Here is a 27,863-nt window from a genome sequence, read left to right on the forward strand (position 1 = left end):
TAAATTTATATTAATTATTATCTCAATGATTATATCAAGCAAAGCGATGATATATTTATTACATAAATTATATTAGAAATAAAATTTTAAAATATGAAATAGTAATTTTATTTATATATTGATAAAATTTTTAAAAAGTGTCATCTATGATGTCTATGCTAAAATATATTAAAATTTCAAAAATATACACATCAAGGAGAAAATATAAAAATTTTCCAACAGACTTTATCAAACAGACAATGATTCATTATTATAAATATTAATACGTTGTTATTTTCCTGAATATTTTACTTTTTAACTTCCTGGTAGATGACATCATCGAGTTATGACGTCATTATCTCAGGCGGTGACGATAATGGCGACGAAAATGTCATTTGCTTAGTATTTTAATCGTGCAATGTCATTCTCGGCATAATGGTAGATAGATTGGTTAGAGATGACATTAGAACCAGACGAGAAAGGCGCGCGCAAATTATTAGAGACACCAGAGTTAGGCCATACGAAAGTAAAATGTGTTCTCGTAGGTGATAGTTGTGTTGGAAAGACAAGTCTTGTCGTTAGTTACAGCACTAATGGTTACCCAAACGAATATATTCCCACCGCTTTTGATAATTATTCAGGTAATTATGTTTTCTATTTATCTATAAACTCTAATGTTGAATGTTTACATCTACAAATTTAATATTGTTGAAAAGCTCAACTAACTTGTGAATATCATAAAACATATGCTTAGAGGTTTATCACTTTGATATTTATATTATTCAAATGTTCTTTGTTACTTTAATGCATCTAAAGATGACTGAGAACACGGTTAGAATAGTTACAGATTAAATTTGCTCATTTAAATGACTTCAAATATGCAGAGCTTAATATGTATGTCAAATGTATAAGAGGAAATTCATTGTCTGCGAAAAAGTTTTAAAATATCTGAACTATGCAGTAGTATTTGGGAAGTATTTTTTAAAAATAAATTGTATGTATGGTAATACGTCTGCTTTCGTCAATAATTCATCCAAAAACAATCGGAAAAAACCAAGACAATTATTTCTATGAATCAATGTAAATCCAATTAATTCGTTCTAGACGTTCCCGAATACATACCAAAAACACATTTTATACAGAATAAATATAGTGTTTAATACTAAAAATAATAAGAAATTAATATAAAATGAATATAAAAAACTAATGTAAAGAATAAATGAACATTTGACATGGCATTAACCTTTCTGAAAACTCTTTTTGGTGTATGGGAGATGGCAAGGAGGGGAGAGAGAGGGGGAACTCATGGGTCACCCTTTATCTTTGCAAAATTAGCAGCAAGGTCATGTGGGCATGCTGAAAAAAACCAAAACCGACAATAACTGAAGTCAACAAAAACCAAGGTATTACTGTATATGTAAAGTTAATTATAATCAACTGCTCAAAACTGGGTATAATTAATAAAATGACTGAAATCAATTTCCAGCACAAATTAATCACTTGTAAATACAATATTATTTGAAATATTTATTTGTGCAGATTTGCATCTAAATACTGTGTAATTGTACTTATAAATTTGATTTTATATATATATATATATATATATATATATATATATATATATATAAACAAGCTGCTATAATGCTTATATATAAATTCATTACATATAATTTATAATAATAAATAATGCTTCTAGCCCATGACTTTAATTTGGATCAAATCAATTAACCTAATGAATAAGTTTTAATAAATTGGAGGGCTTATCACATCAGGGCTGATTGGAATAAATAGACTAGATTTTACAAAAAGTAGCCTTTAATAACCACAATTGAATTATAGTAAGAATGCATTTTGGGTACAAAGACCCCTCATCAACTTACATACATAGTACCACCCTAGTATACATTAATATAATTATAACACAAGTTGTTTAATCCAAATATATAATTTATTACACAGTTATGAACATACTTGGAAAACTTGCTTTAAATATTAATCTCAATATAGATAAAATAATAATAATGAAATTATATAGTGATTAGTAATATAGTAAAACTTATCCTGTTTAATTTTTATTTATAAATACAAATGTTTCTTTTTGATATACAAAATTATAAAGTACATATCTATTATTATGCATCTTTACTGTGATTTTAAATCCACTTACATTATTTACTTGTAATAACACAGTAGATGACACTTAATGTTTTGGGTAACTAGCCATAAATGTTGACAATATTCATTAAAACAAATTTAATGTTTATAGAATTTTAATATGAACCATACATCAAATTGAATTTGATGTGAAATTAATATTTATATAAAAGTATTTTTGTGAATATGAATTCAATATTTTTATTGTTTTGTTTAAAATAAAATGTTTTATAAAATTGAATTTTAATTTCAAATGCATAATTAAAAATTCAGTTCATTAAGTAAAATATATTACTCAATAAAACAAACTTGAATTTCCAGTAAAAACTAATTTTAATAAAATGTAAAGTATGACAAAGGTTTTCAGTCGTTGCACCAATACACTGTTTTGATTACGTCTGTGGTCCTTGATTGGGATCTTTGTATTGATGTGATGGTATGCTCATTGATGCCTAGGATTAAGGAGAATGTTACACTATTAGACAAGGGATACCGTCCACAGCTTTAGCTGTATATGTTGGAGGAATCAATAAACTGGGAAGAGGCAAAAATCATAATACCTTTTAACAAGAAAATATAACCTTAAATATATGAAGCTGTAGAAATTTACAAATTAAAAAACAGGAAAGATCAATGAACTTTAGACAAGAATATTGTTTCAAGAGCTTCTAAATCTTTATATGAATACCCTAGATGTTGTAATTGCATGTAAAATCTCTTGTTGTTTATGCTTAAAAGTTATAAGTGTAATTTATTAATCTTAATGTAAATGTTACAATTGATCAGCATTATAAATAGTTTGAATTTCTGTATGATATGGATGTTTGATGATCCATTGCATTTGAAAAGATGGTTGTAATTAGCTTAATAGCCTGAGGACTATAAAAATGGCCAAAAACATTGTTTTAGTTATTAAATTGGATTTTTACTGATTTAATAAAGATGACTATAGTCTGTATTATTGTTTAAGTAATTAATCAGTTGTTTGTGAATGTACTGAAATTATAACTTTCTAATTTTTATATTCATTGTCATTTATGATATATATGCTCTTGTTAATCTGAACTAATTGATGTTTGTGTTATCAGGTTATATATAAAGAAGGTCAAAAAAGACAACAGACATACATCCTACATAAAAAAATTTTTTTACACTTATATTTGGTACATAATACAAACCAGGATGATTGATTAAAAAACAAACCTGATTTGCCTGATCAGGAACAGCATATATATATTTATAAATATATAGATGCAAACATATAGTACATATTAATTTTAGAAATTCAAAATGTTTTTAAAAACTTGTAATTTCTTTTTCTTTTTACTGGCAGAGTTAACTGCAAAATGAACAAAATGTTAAAATTAAATAAACATTTTATGAATGCATACAACATAACTGGGCAATAGAAACCAACTTTAAATTACTGGAAATTAGAATTAATATGAAAATTTGCACCTTTAATCATCCAGCAACAAATGTTTTAATAAATTAAAAACGTTTTCGATCGTTTTTAACGATCTTCTTCAGTTACAACTCAAATTAATAAAAGAACGATAAAATGGAACTAAATACGAAAATTAATAAATGCGCATGCGCAACTATAAATATATCGCGCATGACGCCTAAGATACATATATTACAGAATAAAAGAATAAAATTATATAACAAAAATACGTTGCCGCATCCCTTGTACGTTGTTATTGTTTATCTTTATAAAACGATTTCCATGCGGTTGATAAAGAGTCCGCGTCTCTATGATTGATACATCCCGTTTTTTCTTGGGCTTTATATATTTCTAGCTTTTCTAGATGTTTGATTGTATGTTTATTGCTCGTCGGCTTGATGATGGAAGCATGGTCCCACAATACCTCAATATCTCGTTGCCTGGCGTATGATGCTAGAACCGTGGTGTCTAGATTCTTATTAATCGAGTACTGGTGTTCTTTGATCCTTTGTTCTAAGTGCTGTAAAGTAGCTCCCACAGCATCCCACACTTAGAACAAAGGATCAAAGAACCCCAGTACTCGATTAATAAGAATCTAGACACCACGGTTCTAGCATCATACGCCAGGCAACGAGATATTGAGGTATTGTGGGACCATGCTTCCATCATCAAGCCGACGAGCAATAAACATACAATCAAACATCTAGAAAAGCTAGAAATATATAAAGCCCAAGAAAAAACGGGATGTATCAATCATAGAGACGCGGACTCTTTATCAACCGCATGGAAATCGTTTTATAAAGATAAACAATAACAACGTACAAGGGATGCGGCCACGTATTTTTGTTATATAATTTTATTCTTTTATTCTGTAATATATGTATCTTAGGCGTCATGCGCGATATATTTATAGTTGCGCATGCGCATTTATTAATTTTCGTATTTAGTTCCATTTTATCGTTCTTTTATTAATTTGAGTTGTAACTGAAGAAGATCGTTAAAAACGATCAAAAACGTTTTTAATTTATTAAAACATTTGTTGCTGAATGATTAAAGGTGCAAATTTTCATAATAACTGGGCAATATTTGTAAACCACACACAACCATTTTATTTTTTTTACACACCAGTTTTATATATATATATATGTTACAGTAAAAACCCATTTTTAGTGAAAATGCATTTTAACTAGTTGAAACTAGTTTTTACTGGATGTCAACCTGTTTTGTCCAGTTAAAACTAGTTTTAACTCAAATTCATTTTTGACTAGCAGTAAATTCTAGTTTTAACAATGATATCCAGTAAAAACTAGTTTCAACTAGTTAAAACGTGTTTTCACTAAAAACGGGTTTTATTGTAACATATATAAATCAATAGTAAAACAACAGTAATGTGTATTTCTTACTAGGAAATTACTAAGCAAAAACTGTTTTAATATCAATTTGTGAATCATGATATTGGAAAACAAATATTAATTGATTGCAGTTATTTTTATTAATAATTTAAATTTGTTACGTAAACTAACTTTTTTTCAAAGAATTACCTTTTATGATGAATATACAGTAGAGCATTGATTATCCAAAACAATTCGACTGATCATTTACAAAAAAATATATTAAGCACAAAACTGTACTGTATATATTTTGTAGTGGCACCACGTAGACCCCCGATTTTTCTAATGCGCTGATTTTGTCTCGGTCGTTGCATATACTTCTGCGTAGGCTGGGTAGAGGGGTCAAGGGGAGCACGAAGCCGTACCGCCGGAATATATGGCTAATGAGTATGGATTGTGCTCCTAGATATGGTAATGTTGACGGTACTATTGCCATTTCTTTTTTATTTGTAGCGTGGTGAACGGGTGGATGGAGTCGTTCACTCTACGCAGTACATGCGTAAATTTGGCGCCTGTAAACCCAGCGTGATGTACTGCCGTTCGTATGATTTCCAATTCATCGTTTGTTAGGTCCTGCGATGAGGGAAGCGGTATCGCCCTTCTGATGAGAGCTGCTATGGCGGCATTGATATACCGCGATGGTTGGAAGGCGTCAGCTGGAGTGATGTGGGGAATCATGTCGGACTTGTGGTGTACCGCAAACCGTGGTCCTTCCGGCGATTTCTGTATCCGCATATCCAGAAATGTTATTGTTTGGTTCTGCTCCTTTTCCCAAGTGAATTTGATGGTGGGATAAACGCTTGATAATCGCTGCATAAATCGGATGAATTCTTCCTCTGAATTTCCCCATACTACTAGGATGTCGTCAACATAGCGTAGGTATAATAGAGGGTAGCAAATAGTGAGCGGTGCATTGAAAGTTTTTTGCTCCACGTCCCTCATGATGAGCTCGGCCAAGACTGCAGAGAGAGGGGAGCCCATAGGGATACCCTGTTTCTGGAGATAGATTTTCTGGTTGAAGCGGAAATAATTGTTTTCAGTGACGAAGATCAATGCTTCACGAATATCTAGTACCTGCTGAACTGTGAGACCTTTCTTAAGGAGCATAGCATTGGCTAGCATTACGGCTTCAAATGTGGGGACGGAAGGGTATAGAGATCCCACGTCCATTTTGTAGAAGGTGCAGGTGTTGATGTTTGCTCTTGTGATGTTGGCTTTGATGGTGGTCTTGGCGTCTATGGGGGAGGGAGTGACAAATGGTGACTCCAGAAGCAGCTCTCGTAGAAATTTTGCCAGGGCTTTTTCCAGGTGGTAAGTTGGATGTGACCTTTTGTTTACTAAAGGTCGTAATGGCCAGTTCTTTTTATGCGTTTTGGGCTGAAAGAACAGCCTAGGGCAGGCAACATTTGATGGAGGTTCAAGGTGACCATATATTTTGTATCACATGTCTTAGAAATACATATCTTACATAAAGAAGTACATTAAAGTAGGTCTACAGTTTAGGTTGGCAGGGAGAAGGAGAGCTGCAGTGCTACAGCATGAGCGGAATTTGAATATGCCAATGGACTCTTTCGGTTAACCGATGTTTCGGTTGATTGGTATTTGGATAATCGATGCTCTACTGTATATTCATTCAAATCTTATGACAAATTTTAAAATTTTTAATTAAAATGTATATTTATAAAGTTATATTTTTAAGTTGTTGTGTTATGTTTATGTGTTTATAAGTTATATATTTATGTTGTTTATTTTAATGTATATTTATAATATTTATAAATGTTTATTATTTTTAAATGTATATTTATTCATATTCAAATTCTATTGTTTTTTGAATTAAGAGCAGAAATGAGAATAAAAAAAATTATGCAAAATAGAAAGCAACATGACATTTAAGTATCTTTATTTAAGAGGAAAGAAAATGATAAAAATACTTTTAGAAGTATAATTAAGACATTACCTTTTTTATATTAATTATTTAATAATAAGGATCAGCTTAATTGACATTTTTAAACATATAATGTGCTATACTCATAAATTATTCTATTTTGTAAACAAATTAATCCTATAATTAGAACATTTTTCCTTAGTTTTGCAGTGGTGTGCCCTGACATTTGATGATAGGGAAGCTGTGTTTCTGTTAGAAGCCGACTTCCAGGGGCAATCAGTTAATTACGCGTCGGTGATGATCTTGGTTCCATTCGTATTGTTTGTTTGATAAGCCAGTAAAAACCGTAGACTTCTCTAAATGTATTTTTAATATCACAATTACATTCTGAATCACTAGCCATGATATAAGGGCTAAAATTATAAATAAAATAACAAAAACTTGGTGAAATAAAATGTGTGGTGGATGAACAGTACAGTACATACTCATACCTGGTACAAAATATTCTTCAATTGTATGAATATACTTTTAAAGAAAACTATAATTCAATATAGCTTTGTAAAGAAACGTACATAAAAATAACATAAAATCTTTTTTACTTTTTAAATACTAAAACAATCCACTTAGTCAAATAGCTCCCTACGAGTGACTAATGGATGGAATCACAGACAGTCCTGGTAGGTGCATGCATGCGCTGCCAAATCCTGAGGGTGCCAATACCGGTTAATGTCAAATGCCTCTTTTGTTGCATCACTCGTATACCTCTAAGGATGCGACAAGGTTGTTGTACATTTTAAACATTTTTCGCCATAGCTATAAAAATTTAAACATGTTAAACTTAATAGATTGTTTGTCATTTGTTTTTTAACTAATTTGTTTTAGGACCAGGGTCTACGGAAATTTCCAAAATTTACAACTTTTCGGTCACTCTCATTGAACTGGAAAAGTTTCTGTCTTTATTATCTAATATTATGAAGAAATCAGTCTACACTGTACTCAGCTAGAGATTGGTTTGGTTAAGCTTTTGTGTAAGTAAAATTCCGGCTCTTTCGGCAGGGTTTTATTTATGTCCCCAATTCCCCAATTTCTTAATTATTTAACTAAAGTAGAAATAAGTTGAAACCAGTTACTTTGTACTTGAATATTTGTAGTCTTGGGAAAAAGTGGAAAGACAAATTTTTATGACAATGGATACATAAATCGTAAATTTAAGGAAAATAAATTCTACAGCTTTTTTTGTACCTTATGCATTTTTCATTAAATTTAGTTGTAAATGATGCTGCCAAAGTAATAGTTTAATTTTTTAACATTGTACAAGATTTGTACATTTTTTTTCTACATACTCTTATAGCTGGGACATAAGAAATCGTAATATCACTGGTTTAACATTGAAATCCGTAAGTAATATAAGATGGGAGAGCAGAATAAAAATATCAAATATTTTAATGGATTTTTTTTAAACTCCTGTCAACTATACGGAACTATCATAAAAACATCATACCAGTAAATTCTTATCAGTTGGGTTAAGTTATAAATCTACTCATGATTCACATAATTGGGCGAGGGTGGCCAAATATCTAGCAGGCAGGCGGCTAACAGCCTAGGACCGGTCCTGGATAGAATTGGAAGCATTATGTGTGTGTAGCTTCCACCAGCAAAACTGGGTGAGGTTGGTGCTCTGTAAAGCGCATGCGCGAATGAGTATAATCTGGCTGTTTGGAAGCTGACAATACAGCACTTCCATTCTGCCACTAATATTCGAATATACAATACCAATCTTATCATTTTTTTCACATGTAGTATAGAAATTTGTAATAAGATACACAATGCGGTTATAATAAAATATTAATTTTAATTATATGAAAATAATCTCACAATATGTATTTATTTTTTAGAAAATACAAGGGAAGCGGCATTTCCTCTGCTTCCAATGACAGCACGCCACTATAGTTTTGATTATAATGGACCTTGTATTAAAAATGAAAATATAATTTAATATCAGACTTACTTCTAACTCCAAACCAAAACCGCTTATTTCGATATAATTTCAACACGATTAATACAATTAAGGCACTTACAACAGAAATCAACACGATTAATACTATTGCCGAACACCATGGATATGGTAACCTGATAGCTGCGCTATCCAAGAAAACACTTCGTCCCCAATGAGTGGAACAACCACAAGCACGAGGGCAAGAAGATATCATTCATAAAGACAGAATACCGATTACTTATAATCCGTACTTAGAGAAACTGTACAAAGAGATCACCAGGAGAAAACATGTCACCATAATCTTTAGATGATGTCCCACTATTTTTAGAATGCTGAGTAATGGAAAGGATACTCCACAACATGACAAGTTAGCTAGTGTACACCATCCCTATGAGAGATCATAGATGGGATAAAGATTTAATATATGTGGGATCCACAAAAAGATTGTTGGAAATGAGGATTAAAGGGCACAAAGCGGACATCTTACATAACAGACATACAATCGCATTGGCACAGTATGCCACAGACCCTGATATACAACCATTTTTTAATGAGGCCAAGATAATATACATGATGCAGCAACCACACCATTTATGCTGGATGGAAGCAATATATATACTTAAAGCAGCACGAGAAGAAAAATGTATCAACAGTAAAGATGAAGTATTATTATCGATAGCCTGGCAAACCCTTGTTTATGATACATGATAAGGCAAAAGTTATATTTCTATCAGCTGCGCATGTGCAAATGACGAGGATGGTGCGAGTTTCCTTAGAATGTTCCGTTTCAGAAGTCATTCAAAAAAGATTTGTTCCATCAAATATTTTGTCCGTTTTTTGTTCACCTGAGGAAGAACCTGGGATTCGAAAACGTTAGTGAAAGAATTTATATCGAAATAAGCACTGTTTTGGTTTGGAGTTAGAAGTCTATTTTACAGTGTGTCTGGATGTTTTTGTATATAATTTAATAAGACAGAATTTACATATTAATAATTTTTATGATTGTTAAAATAATGGCATATAAAAAAGATACTAAATTTCCATTTTTATGAAAACTACATTAATTAATCAATTATATATAAAGAAAATTACATTTGATTAGTGTAATTAAACATTATTTAAAATACTTTAAACATATAAGTATGATAATATAATGAATAAAAAGTATTTTATAAATTGAGTGCAATCAAATCAATGTAATTAGGGAGAAGTAAATTATAATTAAAGTTTATTGATTATTCTGATGATAAATGAGATATGGTAATTTGCACAACAAAATCTTTAATGTAGCACACTAACTTTATGAAATGCTTACGTTCTCAACCTTGCTTTTCTATTTAACATCATATTAGAATATTAGAACATTTTTGAAATTCCCAATCAAAATTCCATAATTCCATAATCTACATATAAATTTAAATTTTGAAGCTCTGATTTCATTCCATTGAAAACATTGATGTAATTGAAATAGCCTGAGGATGGCCTCTTAAAATTTGAAAGTTGAAAGTTCTCTTAAAAGAACTCTTAAAAGTTGAAAATCTTAGCTTTTAATAAAGTTAGTGTGCTGGATTAAAGGTTTCCTTGTATGAATTATTGCCTACATATCAACATCCCAAAGCCCGATGTATAGATACTGATCCAAACTCTCATTGTAATTAAGCGATAGCTGGCTGTGTGCCATAGTGGATACGTACATAGGCTGTAGGTGTAGGAGTCACCCCCAGCCGGTGCTGTAAGTAACCATGAATGGTTATATCTAAATTTAAATACTTCTGGAAGCGAAGACTTGCTTGGAGTCTGGATGGCATAACTGGCAGGTGCACCACACAGTAAACAGAGACTGCAGGTTAAGTCCTACTCTGGTCTAGTTCTTTTCTTCCAAAATGTTCTAAATTATTTAATAAATTACTATAATTACTAATTTAGACAAAAGATGATGTCTAATGTCTACCTCTAGTACCAAATTACTTAGTTTCTAATTATTAATTATAGCATAATATTAGCCCAAATAATTATGGCATGAGTTTGGATGAATTATTGGCATTGTGCAATCAGTTTTTTCTGCTTTAAAATTGACATATATATCTATATATTTCAAACAAACTGTGTTCATGTAATCCAATTAAAATTAGTTTATCTTTTATATTTTTGGAATAATAGTTTGTGGGAAAAAAATCAAATTTATATCTGTTTTTTTTGCATTTTTATTGTTTTTATGATACATTACTATAAAGTTATCTTTATAAAGTTTAACCTGTAATACATATTTTTTTATATTATAACAAAACTAATTTTTCATCGTTATTTTTTATATTTGTTTTAATGTAGTAATGTAATAATGTAAGAAGAGAGAAAAATTTGTTAAGAGAATTCATTCTGTGTGTGTGTTTTTTTTTTTTTTTTTAATAAATTTGGATGTTATTGTATTTAATAATTTATTATACAGTATATTTTCTTTCATTTTGAACAATTTTATTAGATCTTAGGTTGTCTTTATATTTAAATCAATTTAGGCCTACATTAAAAAATCACATCTGAAACTTGTTGACGTGAAAGATACAAGAGAAGCTAATCAGATTAATTATATCCACCTAATTAATTAATATTGCATCTCATCTTACGGTTTTTTTCATTTGAGAAAATTCTATAAATAAAGTTAAAATATTGATTATGCAAATATTTTCATTTTTAACACTTTTCAGAGTAATCATTCTCAATTGTTTTTGATATTATCCAATAAATATTAAATAAAATAATAAAATTCCAAATAAAAATGTTTTTTTCAGATTAAAAAGTTACTTATTTACACTTTTTTTAAATGTATAGGACAAATATCTTCATGACTAGAAGTTCTTGAAACTTTACATATTTTTGGGAGCTCCATTTCTCAGCTGTATAATTAAAACAATGAGTAAAACAAGAAACAAATAAAATTGAAAAAATATTTTTTTAACAATTTCCAAATGGAGTTACGGTTTGATGTGCCATGACTGCAGCAGGATCTGGACATTTGGCAATTGTCAATAATACAGTGAATGTAGAGGTTTACTTGGAAATTTTAGACAATTTTATGCTAAAATCAACAGAGGAACACTTTGGTGACTGACTTCATCTATCGAGTTGACAATGCATCTTCCCACCATGCTAAAACAGTATGCCAATGGTTCCAAAACAAAAATATTTCACATTTAGATTGACCACTAAACAGCCAAAGTTAAATCCAATAGAGAATTTGCAGAATATTTTGAAGAAAATGGTTCGAAAAAGAAACTGGCTTCATTGTTTGAATTGAAGAGTACTATTCGAATCAGCTGGGCAGAAATACCTGCAGACTTACAGTCAAGATCATTTCAAAGTTGACAACTGAAAAAATTGTTTTTCTTTAACATTTTAAGGAAAAAAATGCATTTCTGATCTGTTAACTACTCTGCATATTGCTATAGCCTTGTTAATTGGTGTAAAACAATAGATAACTGATTAGTTTGTTTCACCAATAAACAATTGAAGAGCGACAAGTAAAATATTATTGTGTCAATTGAAAGTTGACAACAAAGAAAACATTGTAAATACAGTAAGTAATTAATTTCAAATTGGTTATAACACAAAATTTAACTTCAGAGTTGTCAATTAAATAGTTTTTTAGTATCAGTAAGAAAATATGTTAAAGAAGAGAGAATTGAGTCTTGAAGAAAGAGTGCAGATTGTACATGAGCGGAAAAAATGTCAATTCTCATTCTATTATTGCAAAAAGCATCAAATATCATGGAGTCAGAAAAATAGTGGTAAAATATTTAAATAACAATACAGTGAGAAATTTATCATGGGGACACTGCCCTAAGGCCACAACATCAAGAGAAAATGCCATGATTTTCTGTGAGACCACCAAAAACTCTTTTATAACAGCTAAAGAAATAAAAGAAGAGCTTAAGCTTAAAGCCAGTGTTTCAACTATTAAGAGAAGAATAAATTTAAAGTTTCCATAGAAGAGTGGCTCGTAGAAAACCAATTATTTCAGCAGTGTTACAGAAGAAAAGAGTAGCTTTTGCCAAAAAATTTATGGACAAGCCCCTAGAGTTTTGGAAGAGTGTTATTTGGAGTGATGAGTTAAGAGTTGCAGCATGCTAAAAGAAGGAAATTTGTTTGGAGAAAGAAAAATCAAGCATTTAATAAAAATAAAACTGTGGGAACAATAAAACCCTTTCCTTAGATAATGGTTTGGTGGTGTTTTTCGGAGTTCGAAATGGGCAATATTGTTCAAATTCACGATTGCATGAAAGCAGTAAATTATGAACAGATACTTAAAGACAATTTAATGGCATCAGCAAGGAAAATGGGGATTGAAAATAAATTTGTTTTTCAACAAGACAATGATCCCCAACATACAGCATTGCTTCTCAGAAAATATTTTATTGAAAATGATATCAAAGTTCTTGAATGGCCACTGCATTCACCAGACTTAAATTTATTAGAACATCTGTGGGACAAATTATACTTTTGTATTCCTCTTAGCCATATAAAATCTTTATCATTGTACAAAGAATTATTATTTAAGGTTTGGTCAGAAATTGGGCAGGATATCATTTGTAAATTAATTAACAGTATGCAAAGTCGATTTCTTCATGTAATTCAGGCCAAAGATGGTCCAACAAAGTTTTGATTTGACTCTTTCTGAATGTTTTATTTCGTGTCAACTTTGAAATAGTTTTGAACTTTGAAATATTATGTGTGTTTTTACAAATTTACAATTTGTAAAACACACATAATATTTTCTTCAAAATTTTTTGATGGATTTAATAAAAAGTTAAGTCTTAAAAGTAAAATTAAGGTTAATCATCTTATCAATATGTAAAAATTAATGATAGCCTGTTTTTTGAACTTTTGAGTTTGTCAACTTTGAAATGATCTTGACTGTGTGTGAAAAGTTAGTTTGCTTCAATACTGAGACATATTAAAGCAGTAATAAATGCCAAAGGCAGTCTTATGCAATATTGATTTACTTTATTCTATACATATGTCTCTGTAAATACTATATTCCATATTTTTGTCTAATGTTGCTAAAGTGGCATGCTGTTTCTTAAGATTTTTATATAATCGCTTTCATCTCTTTTCTGTTGTTACATGCACAAGATTGCAAGTAAATTTTGTTAAAAAGAATTAATAATTTAATGTCTGTTTTTTAAACTAAACACTATTGAATGACATACTGTAAAGTGAACAATAATCCATACTTTTGACAAGGTTGTAGTCTTGTCATTGATTGGTCGGACCATCAACTTTCTTGAACACAGGAAGTATGTGGAGTTGACCATCTGTGTCTCTCTAATCTATGGATGGCTTTTGCTGCGTAGCTTGTCCAGCAACCAAGTTATTGTACAGTAACCAGGGCATATAAGACATTCAAAATTTGTTTGTAAACAAAATTGCTCTAAAAGCAAGGCATTCAAAACCTGAGGTTTGATTGTACATAAACAACAGCACCTGCAGACTGTACAAAAGGGGGGTACAAGCTATAAAAAAGGGCATCATACATTTTATAAGAAGCTTCAAACTGTGATTCAGCATCAGATCAGCGCTCCCACAAAATGGCATCTGTTGCAATCTGTCTAATTTGCTTGATTGCAACCTGGTTATTTTTTATGGCATAAGAAAACTGGTTCTTATGAATATTTGTTCCTTCCTTTTTGTTTTTAATTAGTTAATTATTTATAATTGATTCAAAGGAAATATGTAATTTAATATTTTATTTTTTATTTGCAGTGATAGTAACAGTTGACAATCAGCCTGTTTGCTTACAGTTATGTGACACTGCTGGACAGGTAAGAAATTGATGAATTTAAAAATATTAGTAAATTTATGGGGGGTATAAATAACAGAAATAAGAATTATGAAGTTAATATACAACTACAATCAGTAGAGTAGGTCCTTTTGTTTACACGGTTTTTGATATAGGCCAGTTTGAATATCTGCTGATTTAAAAATATACTAGTAATTTTACGAGTAATCTACTTTATTGTTTCAAAATTCTGGAACATTCTATTTGGTTGTCTTGTTAATATTGTTAGGCATGTATTTCTGGAAAAATCACATTTTGGAATAGCTACATTCTGTTTAATTTTTAATTCATACTATTTTTGTTTTGCAGAAAAGATATAAGCTAAGAGTATCTTTTATGTTACCATCATTGGTTTAGCTAGCCCCACAATGGAGATGACTATTTGATGAAGGATAAGGTTTAACATATTCAGATGAAACCATAAAAAACATTTGAGACTCTGATCTATACTTGAATCTAACTATTTCAAAGCTAACACTCTTATTGCATATACAGTATTATACTAGAATTCAGCTGTCTGTAGTACATTGCTGTGTATTATAACTTGATTTGTAAAGTTGAATACTGCATATTTTAAATGCTACATTATGGCAAGTTATTATGTAATTGATATGGTGCTCTAAAACTTCATGCCATAAAAATGTGTTTTAAAAGAAAAAATAGAAACATTATCTAGTGGAAGTAGAAGTGTATAAAAGTAGGACTGTAACCAATATATGATATTAACACTTTTATTTTTCTGACGTTTATATTAATTAATTTTTTTTATTTTGTTTGTTAGCACAAAAAGCAATACGTAGACAAAATTGTTTTTTTCTTTTAATTTACCTGATGAGTGAATCAGCTTGAAGGTACTCACATTTATTATAAAGGTAGCTTTGCTCCATTAAGGCATTTTTACTTTCCTGACTGTTATATATAACAGAGTGAAAGTATAGCAATCTGTCAAAAAATAACCCCCAGATTTTTACATTTTTGGATTCAGGACACCTTGAAACATCAAGAAATGCAAAAAAATTTGGGTTTTTTTTTCTGTATGTAATAACTCCTGTGCTTTTTGTCAAAAATTTCTGAAATTTTGCAGGGAGGTTTGTTTATTAGGGGACTGATGCCATGACATTGGAAATGACTGGCTAATCACTCTGTGCAAAAAGTGTTGTTGCAGTTTGACTTCCACATTTAACTGATGTATGGGATATAACATTTACTTCAAAATTCAGTCACTAAGATGAAATTTAACATTGCTGTCTCCTTAATGTGCATATTACATGCATCTGTCATGGTGCTCACTTTCTATTTATACAGGGTTTTTGTATGTTTGTATAAATAGAAAGTGAGCACCATGACTGTTCACGTGTTGAAGAATTGTAAATTTTTTTATTTTTTTTTTTTTTTTTTACAGTATGTATATCAAATTTGGTTAAGATTTACTCAATACTTCTTTGTACAAAAAACTCTAAACATCTCTTTAAATCTTCTTGAAGCTAGAATTTTTTAAGTGTTCTTGTACCAAACAATTCATATAAAATGGAAAATTTAGAAATAGGTAGTTTAGCAAGCTAGCTTATTAAAACTGAAATAATTTTAAGTAACAATTTATTTGACAAATTTATAGTATAAACATACAAATGCAAGTAATTCTTATGAAATTTATAGTTGCAATAAATCTTTTCAATATTCTCCATTATTAAGTATATTTGAAAAAAAATTAATTGTTTAAAGGAAGGAGGGAGGGAAGTAATTGTGTTATAAGGTGTTCAATTATTGGATTGCTTACAAAGCTTCAATGCAAAATGCTAAAGTAAGAAATTTAACTGATTAGGAGGGAGGAACAAAGAATTGTTCTGATCACTTCTGAATGGTGTTTTGAGTCAGGTTTAGCAGATCATGTTTTTAAAATGTTGGAAAAAGTAAAAATAAGTTTTTATTCATTGTAAATGTAATTTTATTATCATTTAATTTGTTATAAACATTACAAATTTGTTATATACAGTCAACTCCGCATAAGTCAACACCCCAAGGGGAAGAGGAAATGTGTCGAGTTATTCAATGTGACGACTAAAGCAAAGTTGGAAAAAAACCCACAAAACTACAATTAATAAAATACAGTAGTTATACAGTAATACAGGCTTACAATACATTGTGTCCTCAATTTACAATTACTCTGTAGATGAAAAACTGAAAAATTCATTTAGTGTTGTTTGTTTTGAGTACTTAACTGTCTCAACTTTCATTTTCAATGATCATGAATGCCTTGAAAACATCATCTTTGCAATTGTCAATTGTTGACAAGTAACGTCTAAGGATTCTTAATGCCTCTGGCATGAGAAAATGCAAAATTGGATTCTGGTGTGACGTTGATGTAGATTGTATATTTTCTTTTTGTTTATCTATTATTATTTTATACATAAAAACACACAAAATGTTAAGGCATTTTTATTTGTGTGTGTGTGTATATATATATATATTAATATATATTAATAATAATAATATATTATTATATTATTAAATATATTAATTATATATTAATAAATAAATTGAGTTCCCCCTCCTAAAAAAAAAAAAAAAAAAGAGTTTGCACCACATGTGTGGAGTGAATTCATTTTTCAGGAGGGGGTGACGACTTATCGGAGTGTGGGACACCAAAAGTATGTCGACTTATCCAGTGGTGACGAGTTAAACGGCGGTATCAAGTAAACCGGAGTTTTTTAACATTAATGCCTATGTAAGTCGGCTGGGACCACAGAAAACTGACTACTTAACTGATGGTGTCAAGTTATCCGGGTGTCGACTTAGGCGGACTCGACTGTATATATACTAATACATTCAGCTATCATTTATGAGTAGCACTGACTGTAGTAATGCAACAAGCATTACTAGTATGTCTTTACAAAAGATATGCAGACAGAATTACTAAGAATTCTAGTAAAGACAGGGTCAAGAATTTGTTAGAAAGGAATCTGTCATCATAGTATAACTAGACTTAGCAAGAATGATATTGAACACAGCTCTGAATGTTGTTTGATTGAAGCACTTGTGTTTCAGAATTAAATTTGACAGAATTTTGAATATTAACAGCTTACAAAATTTTTCATTTTATATATTGATTTTAAATGGAAACAAGTTTTTACATGAAAGATTTTTTAATTTTTGTCACTATCTATTAGTATGAGAAAATGTATTATAAATTAAAGTATATTTGTGCAAATTCTTAATTTGAAACTAATTTCATGTTTCCAATATCAGTTTGGCATCATTAAATATTTCAGTAGACAATATGACTGTTAGATGATTTGGTCTTTTTAAAAGTTAAATTGTCTCATCCATTTCTGAAAGTTCAAGGATTCTATTGTTTAGGAAGAAACATTTGACTGCTATTTATGTAAGTAATAACACAGTAGTAATTTTCAAACTAATTCAACCACAAAGATTCAAAATGATTGTAATTGCTATGTACTTCCTGCATTCTTTTTCTGCTTTAAATTACATGGTTACAATGGAGTAAATTTTTATTTTGAAGACTAAATACCTAAATATACAAATTTAGATACTGTAGAAATGATTTTTATGATAAAGGATCTAATAAAAATTTTATCATATGTAAATTGTTTATATATATATATTTAAAACATGCAATTGAATTTGGAGAATTAATTTTTGTTTTTTTTTTTTTTTATATATAAAAAAAAGTTGTTTAATCTTTTCCAGTGACTTTTTATTTTTCATTGGTAAATTAGAAATTATTTAATCATTTAAAAATATGTTTTAGGATTAAACTTTTCACTAAAGAGAAGTTTTTCTATACAAAACACAAATATTGTAAACTCAATAACTGAATGTATGTTAAATATTTATTTATATGTTTAATTTTATCTGAAGTTATTAACAAATTTTAAATATAAAATAAGTTGAAGAACAATCATGCAAACAAAAAAAAAAAAAGACTTTGAGATGAATGAATAATCTCAAAACTACTGGCAAAATCTGACTGAATTTTTTTTTTATCATCATTGCAAATTGAATGTAAAATTCTTATGAATTTTCAAAATGATATAAATTTTTACTGTCATCCATTTTTAAGTATTAAGAGATTGTCAGGTAAACTTTTACACTTGCAAGGAAATTCTGCTGGATCCAAATTCTATAATTATGTAAATTTTGTATCAAAATATAAAATTTGACTTTTTTTCAGTAACTTATCACACAAGGAACTCTTATTGATATAGGCTTTATAAAATTTGATTTATTTAAATTCTGTATGAGTTTATCAGTATTTTATTTAATCCAAATTAAGATTGTTGAATTGAAGATGATTTTGAAGAAGCTGAAAGTTTTCATTTAATAAAAATACTTGTTTGATTTGAAAAAACTATTTTACATCTATTATTTATATTATGGAAATAAAAAGAAAAAATAGGAATAAAATGAAAAATATTTGTAGTTATTTAAAAGTAAAGACAATTGAGATTAAAATCTAGATTTTAGTTATAATAATTCAGTCTTAACTGATCCAGTCGTTTATTATGATGATTAACTACTAACCAATTTTGATATATAAATCTGATTATGTGAACTAGTCACTAAAATTGAAAGTGTTGAGATAGCTGCCGAGAGCTAACAAAATAAACTTCCAAAACTTACAGATAATAGAAATAATTAAGCAAATAACTTAAGTAACTACTATAATTTACTATGAGTTACCTGTCTTAAAAGTCAGCCTGCACCTGCTCTCAAATTGTATGTTCTGGCGATTTTGCTGATTATACATAGGAAATTATGATAAATACAAACAAATTTACTTACGCTTAAAATATTTCAATTAATACAGAAATTAATGAAAATAGCCAAGGACTATATAAGTAACATATATATATATATATATATATATTATGTGTGTGTATAATGTTGCAGAGATATGATAAAAGTGGGGATTTGGTCAAATTCCTAAGGGAGATGATCAATTTACTGCAGATGTTAAAATAAAGGTTTGATATTGACATTTCCCTAATTAAATGAAGTGATTTGATCAAATCTAAACTGGTTTCGTGAAATGACAAAAATCAAATCAACAAAGTAAGAAGTACTTATATGAAAAGATAGAGATAATGCCAAGTTTGTTTATTTTTATTGAAACACATTGTAAATTTGTGGCACCTGGAGTTACAGAGGACATTATTTTTTTTACAGGCACATCTATTTGTTTTGCATTGTACCTTGGATTTTTCACAGGAATATTTCTTAAACCCTTGACCTCCGAATAAAGATAATTTTCCAGCAATTTCTCGCAAACTTAGCTTTATCGGTGGGACGGTTTCTGTAAATGTGATTGTAGTTATTTGAGGAGCGTTTCTAGGAAGCCAATCTTTTATAATGCCAGCTGAAGTACCAATTTGGTATAAACCATTTTTTTTATCTAATACTATTCCTGTAATATTATTTCCATCTAATGGACCTCTATCTATCTTAGGTACAGTACATCAACCAAAACTGTGGAATTCACTAACACATCCTTAAATTTCTTCAATGAAAAAACTTCCATTTTTTTTTCAACTGATATTTTTAGACATGTTCCCTTTGATCTATAATTTTTTTTTTTGGCATAAGTAGCATAAAATTTTTGATCCATATTCTTCTTCTTTTACACTATTTCCACATATTGCATGTTTATTTTATCTTTTCACTAAAATAGTACAGATATTTGATCAAATCATTTATTTTTTTTAGGGAAATGACTCTATAGAATTGTCATTTTAACATCTTCAGTAAATTGATCATCTCCCTTAGGAATTTCACCAAATCTCCACGTTTATCATATCCCTGTGACATATATAATAATTACAATTTGGAAGAAACAATAAAAGTATTTTTAATTCTAGACAAAATTTTTCATGAATTAGTGTTATTTCTGAGTTTTTTACAATAAGTTATCAAATTATCAATTATTTAAAGTAGTTATTGATAAATTGATGATGTGTTTTGAAGAAAAAAAAGATATGTTCTAACAGTTTATAAGTATTGTTAATTTTGACAGATGTGTTGAAAATGCAGAAAGTAACTTTCACAAATTTGACATTTATAGTTTATACATTAGAAAGCAGATCATCATTTGGATTTAGAATATGTAAACATAATTAGTCTTACTTGTTTATTTATAACTCATTACTATCACAATTGAGTTTTTGTTTGATATGTTTTAAAAAATTTTTATATTTTCAGGATGATTTTAATTCACTTCGTACTCTGTGCTATCCACAGACACATGTTTTTTTATTGTGTTTTAATATAGTGTGTCCTACGTCATTTTTCAACGTAACAAAGAAATGGCTTCCAGAAATACGTAGATATTGTCCTACGTCGCCAATATTGCTCATTGGTACTCAATGTGATCTGCGCAATGATGTCAAAGTATTAATAGAACTTGCCAATTATAACAAACAACCTGTCAGAGAATCCGAAGCGAAACAATTAGCTCAACAGATTGATGCAGTAACTTACATCGAATGTTCAGCTTTAACCCAAAAAAATCTTAAAGAAGTATTTGATACAGCTCTTCTAACAGCTCTGAGGTATCAGAAATCTGACACTGCCATGCAGGATAATACACCACAAAAAGTGTCATGTGATAATAAATTAATGACTACAGTAGGTCTTAATTTAGGGAAAAAAAGGGGATGGAAAAAATTTTGCTGTTTTTTCTGATTTACACAAATTTATTTTGTATATATTGCTGCTATTTGAATGGAAAAATAATTTATAGTAAATTTAGCCTTATAAATTTATACAAATTTGTCTTGTGAAGTACTTTTTACATGTGATTTTAATTTTAATCAAGATGTGAATACTTTATTAGAATGAAACTGATCAATAGAAAAATATATATATTTAAGTCAACAATTTGCATGAAATGTAGTATTTTTAGATTATATAAAAATATATGAAATGTTTACTTGGATTTAATTTTTATATTCTGTAAATTGTTTACAATACTACTATATAGTGTAAAATAAATTCTAATTGTCTGCACTGTTGAATGAGCTGACTACAGAATGTTCCATATACTCAGATTTAAATATTAAACTACGAAGTTGTTACTCATGTTAATAATATCTAGTCGACTGTAATAGAACTCAATTATAATAGTTTACAGAAATTAAAATATAGTTAATATATTATATATATTATGCTTGATATACTACTATGGTAAGTTGAAGCCATGGTGTCTATGAAATCTATTGATAAATTAAAAATTTATTTGTATTCTACAAAAACTTAATCCAAAGATTTGATTTGTTCCTTAACTTTGTTATAAATTTAGTTGAAATATAAAACTAAAATGTTTTTCTTAGAGCAATTTATATAGTATAATTTTTAAATTTAATTACTAATTGTTTGTTGTCAAAAGGTAAGTCGTTAACAGTTAAATTTGAATGTCTTATGTTCAATAAGTAACTGTTCCATGTGACATTTCAGATTATTTTTGTTAATCTTAAAATAGTAAGTATGGAATTTTGTGAATATGATTTCAAATAATTGTATTCTATGACAAATCTCAACATTCTGAGATCTTATTAAACTGTATTACAGTAATGTATTTATAAAAATTCTGGAATAAACTTTTGTCCCACTTTCTAGTTTTTTTCATATCTTCAAAGATGGAAAAAATATTCAGAAGTTTAAGTAAATATATGTATAATTTTTTTTTTGTGAAAGTCAATAAATATTCTCCAGCCATTCAACATGAATATTTAAAAACAATATTAGATTTATCAAAATATATTAATTTGTAGATTAAGTATTCCATATTTAGTGAAACATGTTGCTCAGCAAGAAAGCAAATATGATTCACTAAAATGACTAAACAATCATGATTTATGTTTAATATTTGATATGACTTTTTTTTTTGTTTGAAATAAAATTTTACTATGTTAATTTTTTTCATTTATAAGATAATTTAATTTTGTAGAAAATGAATGCTTTTGCAAAATAGCTTATATTAAACATTGTCATCTATTTTTCCAAATACTTGTGTTAATTTGAAGATTATTATAATTTATTATTGCATTTCAAGATAAAAACTATGTTAATTATAATAAGCAGTAATCACAAAATGATAAGATAATTACAATATTACATATCTAATAGCATATTTTTGTTGTTGACAAATTTACAGTTTACTAAATACAAGTGTTATCAACCATTTTAAATATTCAGTATAAATCACTTAAATTTTTGACTGCACACAAAAATTAACCGATTCTTTTCATTTAAAAAATTCCAAAGAAAGCTTTATTCTGGAAAAGGAATTTCTAAAATATTTCGTAAATGTGTTTGAATTTTATGGACTCCCACTCGTTTTTCAGTAATATATATTAATAAAAAAACATAGTGTTAAAATAGGAAGAAGCCTAATTAAATGCCTTTAAGAGAATTTTCTATACAAATTTAGTAAATGTAACTTTTTGTAAATCTGCAAGGCTTCGTTTTTCTGGGTAAAGCAGTTCGCTGACTTGTTACGGTTTTCTTTCGTTCTTTCTTCGTTGTTACTTCTCATTAGAAAACGTTTTTATCAGTACAGTATATTTTTAGATTCGAAATATACTGTAAGTATTTAGCAGCAGTTTTCCGACTTTACCTCATCAACGAGGAAGTTTAAGCGAAAACTGATATTAATATAAACAAACCAACCTTCGCATTCTACGAGTATTTTTTAAAGAATTTTTGACACTTATTGTTTATTTTTTTGATAAAATCTTTTTTTTATTATTTACATTGAGTAGTTTTCTCCATTTTGTAAAAACAAATCTAACTTTTACTGAAGTTCCAAATATATTATGTATTTATTAATAATTGAAAATTTGTCCAGAAGATAGACTCGATACATTTTTGTTAGAAGATTAATTGTTTTCATTTTTGTTTATTTTCAATACTGAAAATAAGTAATAAAAGAACTTGTATTTACATTTTCCTTGATTTAAAAATAGTATAACAATATTTTATGTTTATAAACAACGAAAACATTGAATTAATGATGTTGTTTTGCGTCATAAAATGAGTGTTTCCTTTCTTTGGCGCCGGAAATGGGTCAATGACTTCGTGATGCTTGTGTGAACAAAGTATAAAATTTATAAATTCGTGTCTATTTCGATATTAATGCTCAGAGTGAGTTAATAATAAATCGAAATGTCATTATTTAAATTTATAATTAAACATGTTTTGTTATAAGGTAATTGAAATTTATGTAGGCCTAATAGTATGGAAATTGTTCAATTCATACATTTATGGCTTTAAGTTTTATAAAAACGTATTATAATCACTTGGGAGAATGAAATTGATCTTTCTACATTTGCCCTGAAGTGTCGTCATTTGTACCAAACACTACCCTCTTGATGTAGACGGCCTGATGACTAAGCGGTCAAAGTGGCAGCCTACTGCTCTGGGGGACCCGGGTTCGCATCCGGACGGGTCGAAAAATCCACAGGAGTTTTTCGCGGGGTTGTCCGTCCGGATATGTCGAGCACCGTCCCTCACCATCCGGCCGCCCCATTGTGGACCTGGCCGAACTTATAATGGGCTTGCTAAAAGAGGGCCTCTTAGTGCCCACGAAGCGAAAAGTTTTTTAAAAAAAAACCTCTTGGCATATACAGGCATTTATGCTTCTAGGAATGGCGTTTTATACATTTCGTAATTCACCTCTACTAATCTTACGAAAACTTTCCGAAATTCTGATTTTTATGTTTTCAGTAGAAGGACGCTGAAAATAAACCATTTCATTCATTCGTCCCCAAAAAGACTGACAAAGATTTGCAGATCGTGAATAATTTTGGTGACGTACTTAAAGTACTGTACATCGGCCCACCAGTGGCCAAGCGTTTCCATTCCCTGAGGCGTGGGTTCGCGCCTCGCCCGGACAGGCTGACCACGTGGAGTTTTCCGGGTTTTCTCCACGTTTGTAACGCCTAAATAGGGGCCAGTTACCCTTAAAAAGAAGGCATCCCTCTAGGCAGATCGCCCAAGTAATGCGTTGCCATAACTTAACAAAAACAAAGCCCATCAACATATCAAATGATTCTCCATTTGAATAATTCGTTTTCATGAAAATAAAGGAAACAAATAAATACACAAAAATGAAAAAGATACTCCGTCCCTTTGAAAAAGTAACAATTCAATTTATTCAAAGGCTGCTTGTCCAACTACCTGATACGATAAGATAAAGAACGAAAACTGATAAACTTAGTTCCCAGCATAGCAAATTTTGGGAAAAAGAAATAAGATTTTTAGCAGAAACTATCCGGAATCTTAAAAACCGTTAGGTTTAAGAAAATGCGACATAATACAAAAGGCGCGTGCAATTTTTGTCGCGTGTAATTCATATAATGACTCAAAAACACCACTTAAAATTTAAAAAACTATTGTTTTCTGTATCTGAAAAACCGCTGATTTTGTCATCCAAGGTCACTAAAATTGTCCCCCGTCTGCTGTATAAACTTCGTAATTAGTCCCATTTTCATATCTCCAACGACTTTCAGAAGTAACTACTGAATGCACTAGTGAATCACCCTGTATATGAAATTATGCTAAAGGACAGCTGAGATTTCACCATAGTTTTCTGAAATAAAAGAAAGAAATTTGAATCCAAGTCCTGGTTGGTGTATGTCTATAATACTTGTGTATAAGAGTCTTTTTTTTTTAAATCTCAGATGATAAATATTCACCCTTTAATCTATATATATAATCGAGACGAGTTGATAATAATAATAATAATAATCAGCACAGAGCCCAAACGGTTAGGAGTTGAAAGTTGAAATTTGGTACGCAGTTAGGGTACGTCACGAGAACGCACACTAAGAAGGGATTTTTCAAAATTCCTCCCCACGGGGTAGAGGGACAGGATTAAGTCTTAACACTTCCATCCACAATGGAAGTGTGAAGCAACAATGGAAGTATGAAGTAATAATGGAAGTGTCAACAATGGAAGTGTTACGTAACAATGGAAATGTTAAGAGCCCAAACGGTTAAGAGTTGAAAGTTGAAATTTGGTACATAGTTACGGTACGTCACAAAAACGCACACTAAGAAGGGATTTTTCGAAATTTCTCCCCACGGGGAGAGGGATAGGATTAAGGCTTAACACTTCCATCAACAATGGAAGTGTTAAGTATCAATAGAAGTGTTAAGTAACAATGGAGAACAAGAGAAGGCGACGTGCAAGATTTACGGGCGCTGGAGGAAAAAAAAAAGTAATATGTTAGAACATATTCGATTTTCAAATTTAAACAGATTAATTCGGTTTTTCTCGACTTTTCTTCTTTAGAACATTCGATGAAAATCGAACGATATAATCAGAACACGTCGTGAAAATCGAACAATATTACAATATTCGATTTTCAAATTCGACCTTTTATTAAAAATATTTAGTTTGTTGATGAAATTACTGTTTTTCTTCTGTGACTATAACGTAATAATCTTAATCTTCGCTATCATTACTTTTGCCCGAGCAACGCCGGGCCTATCTGCTAGTTAATAATATATTATTTCATGTAACGATAAATGTAATTTCAATTATTACTCATTTATTTTGAAATTTTGTAATCGTAAGTGGCGTTTTAGATAAAAGAAATGTTTTACTGTATAATATTTAACATTAAATGTTGAATTATCTAAAAATCATTAATGGTTTCAGATATAAAAATAGATGAAATCGTATTTAAAATAGGAAATTACTGGAAAATATTTGTGAAAAGTTATCGAAATTCATAAATATACTTTTTATTCTTACTTTTTTTTTTAATTTTGAAAAAAAATTATTCATTAATTTAGTATTACAGTAGAGCGTCGTTATCCGACTCAATTGGGGACTCGGGTTGGTCGGATAACTGAAAAAACGGATAACCGAAAAGTATGAAAAAATATATTATTAGTATAATATACAGTAGAGAACCGAAAATCGGAATCAATTGGGGACGGGTTGTTCAGATTAGTGATTTGTTCCGATTACCGATTATGTACAGTACGAATAAATATATTAATCTGTCCGATGTTCAAATTATTCTCCGTTGCGTGTCGCTTCGTGTTGAATTTTCGTCGATTTTAAGCCTAACGAAAATTTTTATAATAATAATCGAGGCTATCGTATCGTTAAAAATTATTTCTGCATTTTGTACAAACAAAATAAATATATTGAAGAATATAAAAACATGAAAATTATACTTTAGAAGTAAATCTAGTATCAAAAACGTTCGATTCAGCACGACACAGTCCGACTGAAAATCGTTCCGATTACCGGGATTCCGATTAACGAGTCTCTACTGTATTAGTATATCGCTGTTAACCTACTTCGCGTTGAATTTTCATCGACGTTAAGCCTAATAAATTTTTTTTAAAATAATAATTGTCGCTATTGTATCGTTAAAAATTATTTCTTTATTTTGCACAAAATAAATACAAAAATAAAGAAAAATTGAAAATTAAGCTTGGTTTAAATACTGGCCTCCCTTTCATGGTCGAGCCAGTGCTGCCAGCTAAAACATGCAAAAATTTAACAAAAATAATATTAAAGTAGCCAAGACATAACCAAATATTGTAGCGCCACATCACTAGCGGACAATTTGAATTTGCCGACTAGAACGTGGTCGGTTAACCGATGTGACGGTTGATTGGGGTCGGATAATCGATGCTCTACTGTATTTAGAATTTTTGAAATACACAATTTTCAAAATTACGTCAAACTTTTTATACATTTTACATTCGTTAAAAATTTAAATTTTAAATAGTTTTAGTATATTACGTGCGTTCAATGAAGTTTTAAGCTTGTATATCAGAAATAAATAAAATTCTAATAACCAAATGTAATTGTCGGCAATTCTCTTCTCTATAGATAAAACTGTTTCTTTGCTTCTGCACCGAACCGAAAAATATTTTCTGTTTAATAACGCACGGATTCTTTACAGCATAAAAATAGATGAATACGGATACTTTATATTAATTAACGAGCAATACGAACAAAAAGAGAAAGCAAAAAACACTTCTAAAGAAAGTTCCCACGTTGAAAATTGAAGCAAAATTTATGCCCTTCGTTAGGAACACATCTTTCGTCAATTAGTCAATGATTTTACAATTATTTTTAATTCTAAATTATATATTCAATTAAAATTTTATATTATTTCTCCATCCGAAATAAA

General features: G+C 29.5%; 1 protein-coding gene across 1 annotated transcript; it reads left to right on the forward strand.

Moving 5' to 3' along the window:
- The first annotated feature begins 311 nt into the window (after positions 1–311).
- Positions 312–22,316, forward strand: LOC136969508 (cell division control protein 42 homolog). The gene is made up of 3 exons (XM_067263682.1): positions 312–620; positions 14,610–14,668; positions 20,902–22,316. Exons 1-3 carry the CDS (start codon positions 437–439, stop codon positions 21,382–21,384), a joined length of 726 nt encoding a protein of 241 aa, XP_067119783.1. The 5' UTR covers positions 312–436; the 3' UTR covers positions 21,385–22,316.
- Positions 22,317–27,863: the final 5,547 nt, after the last annotated feature.

The sequence above is a fragment of the Centruroides vittatus genome, unplaced genomic scaffold, assembly GCF_030686945.1.
Source record: "Centruroides vittatus isolate TY-2023 unplaced genomic scaffold, ASM3068694v2 contig_18, whole genome shotgun sequence".
Lineage (NCBI taxonomy): Eukaryota > Metazoa > Arthropoda > Arachnida > Scorpiones > Buthidae > Centruroides > Centruroides vittatus.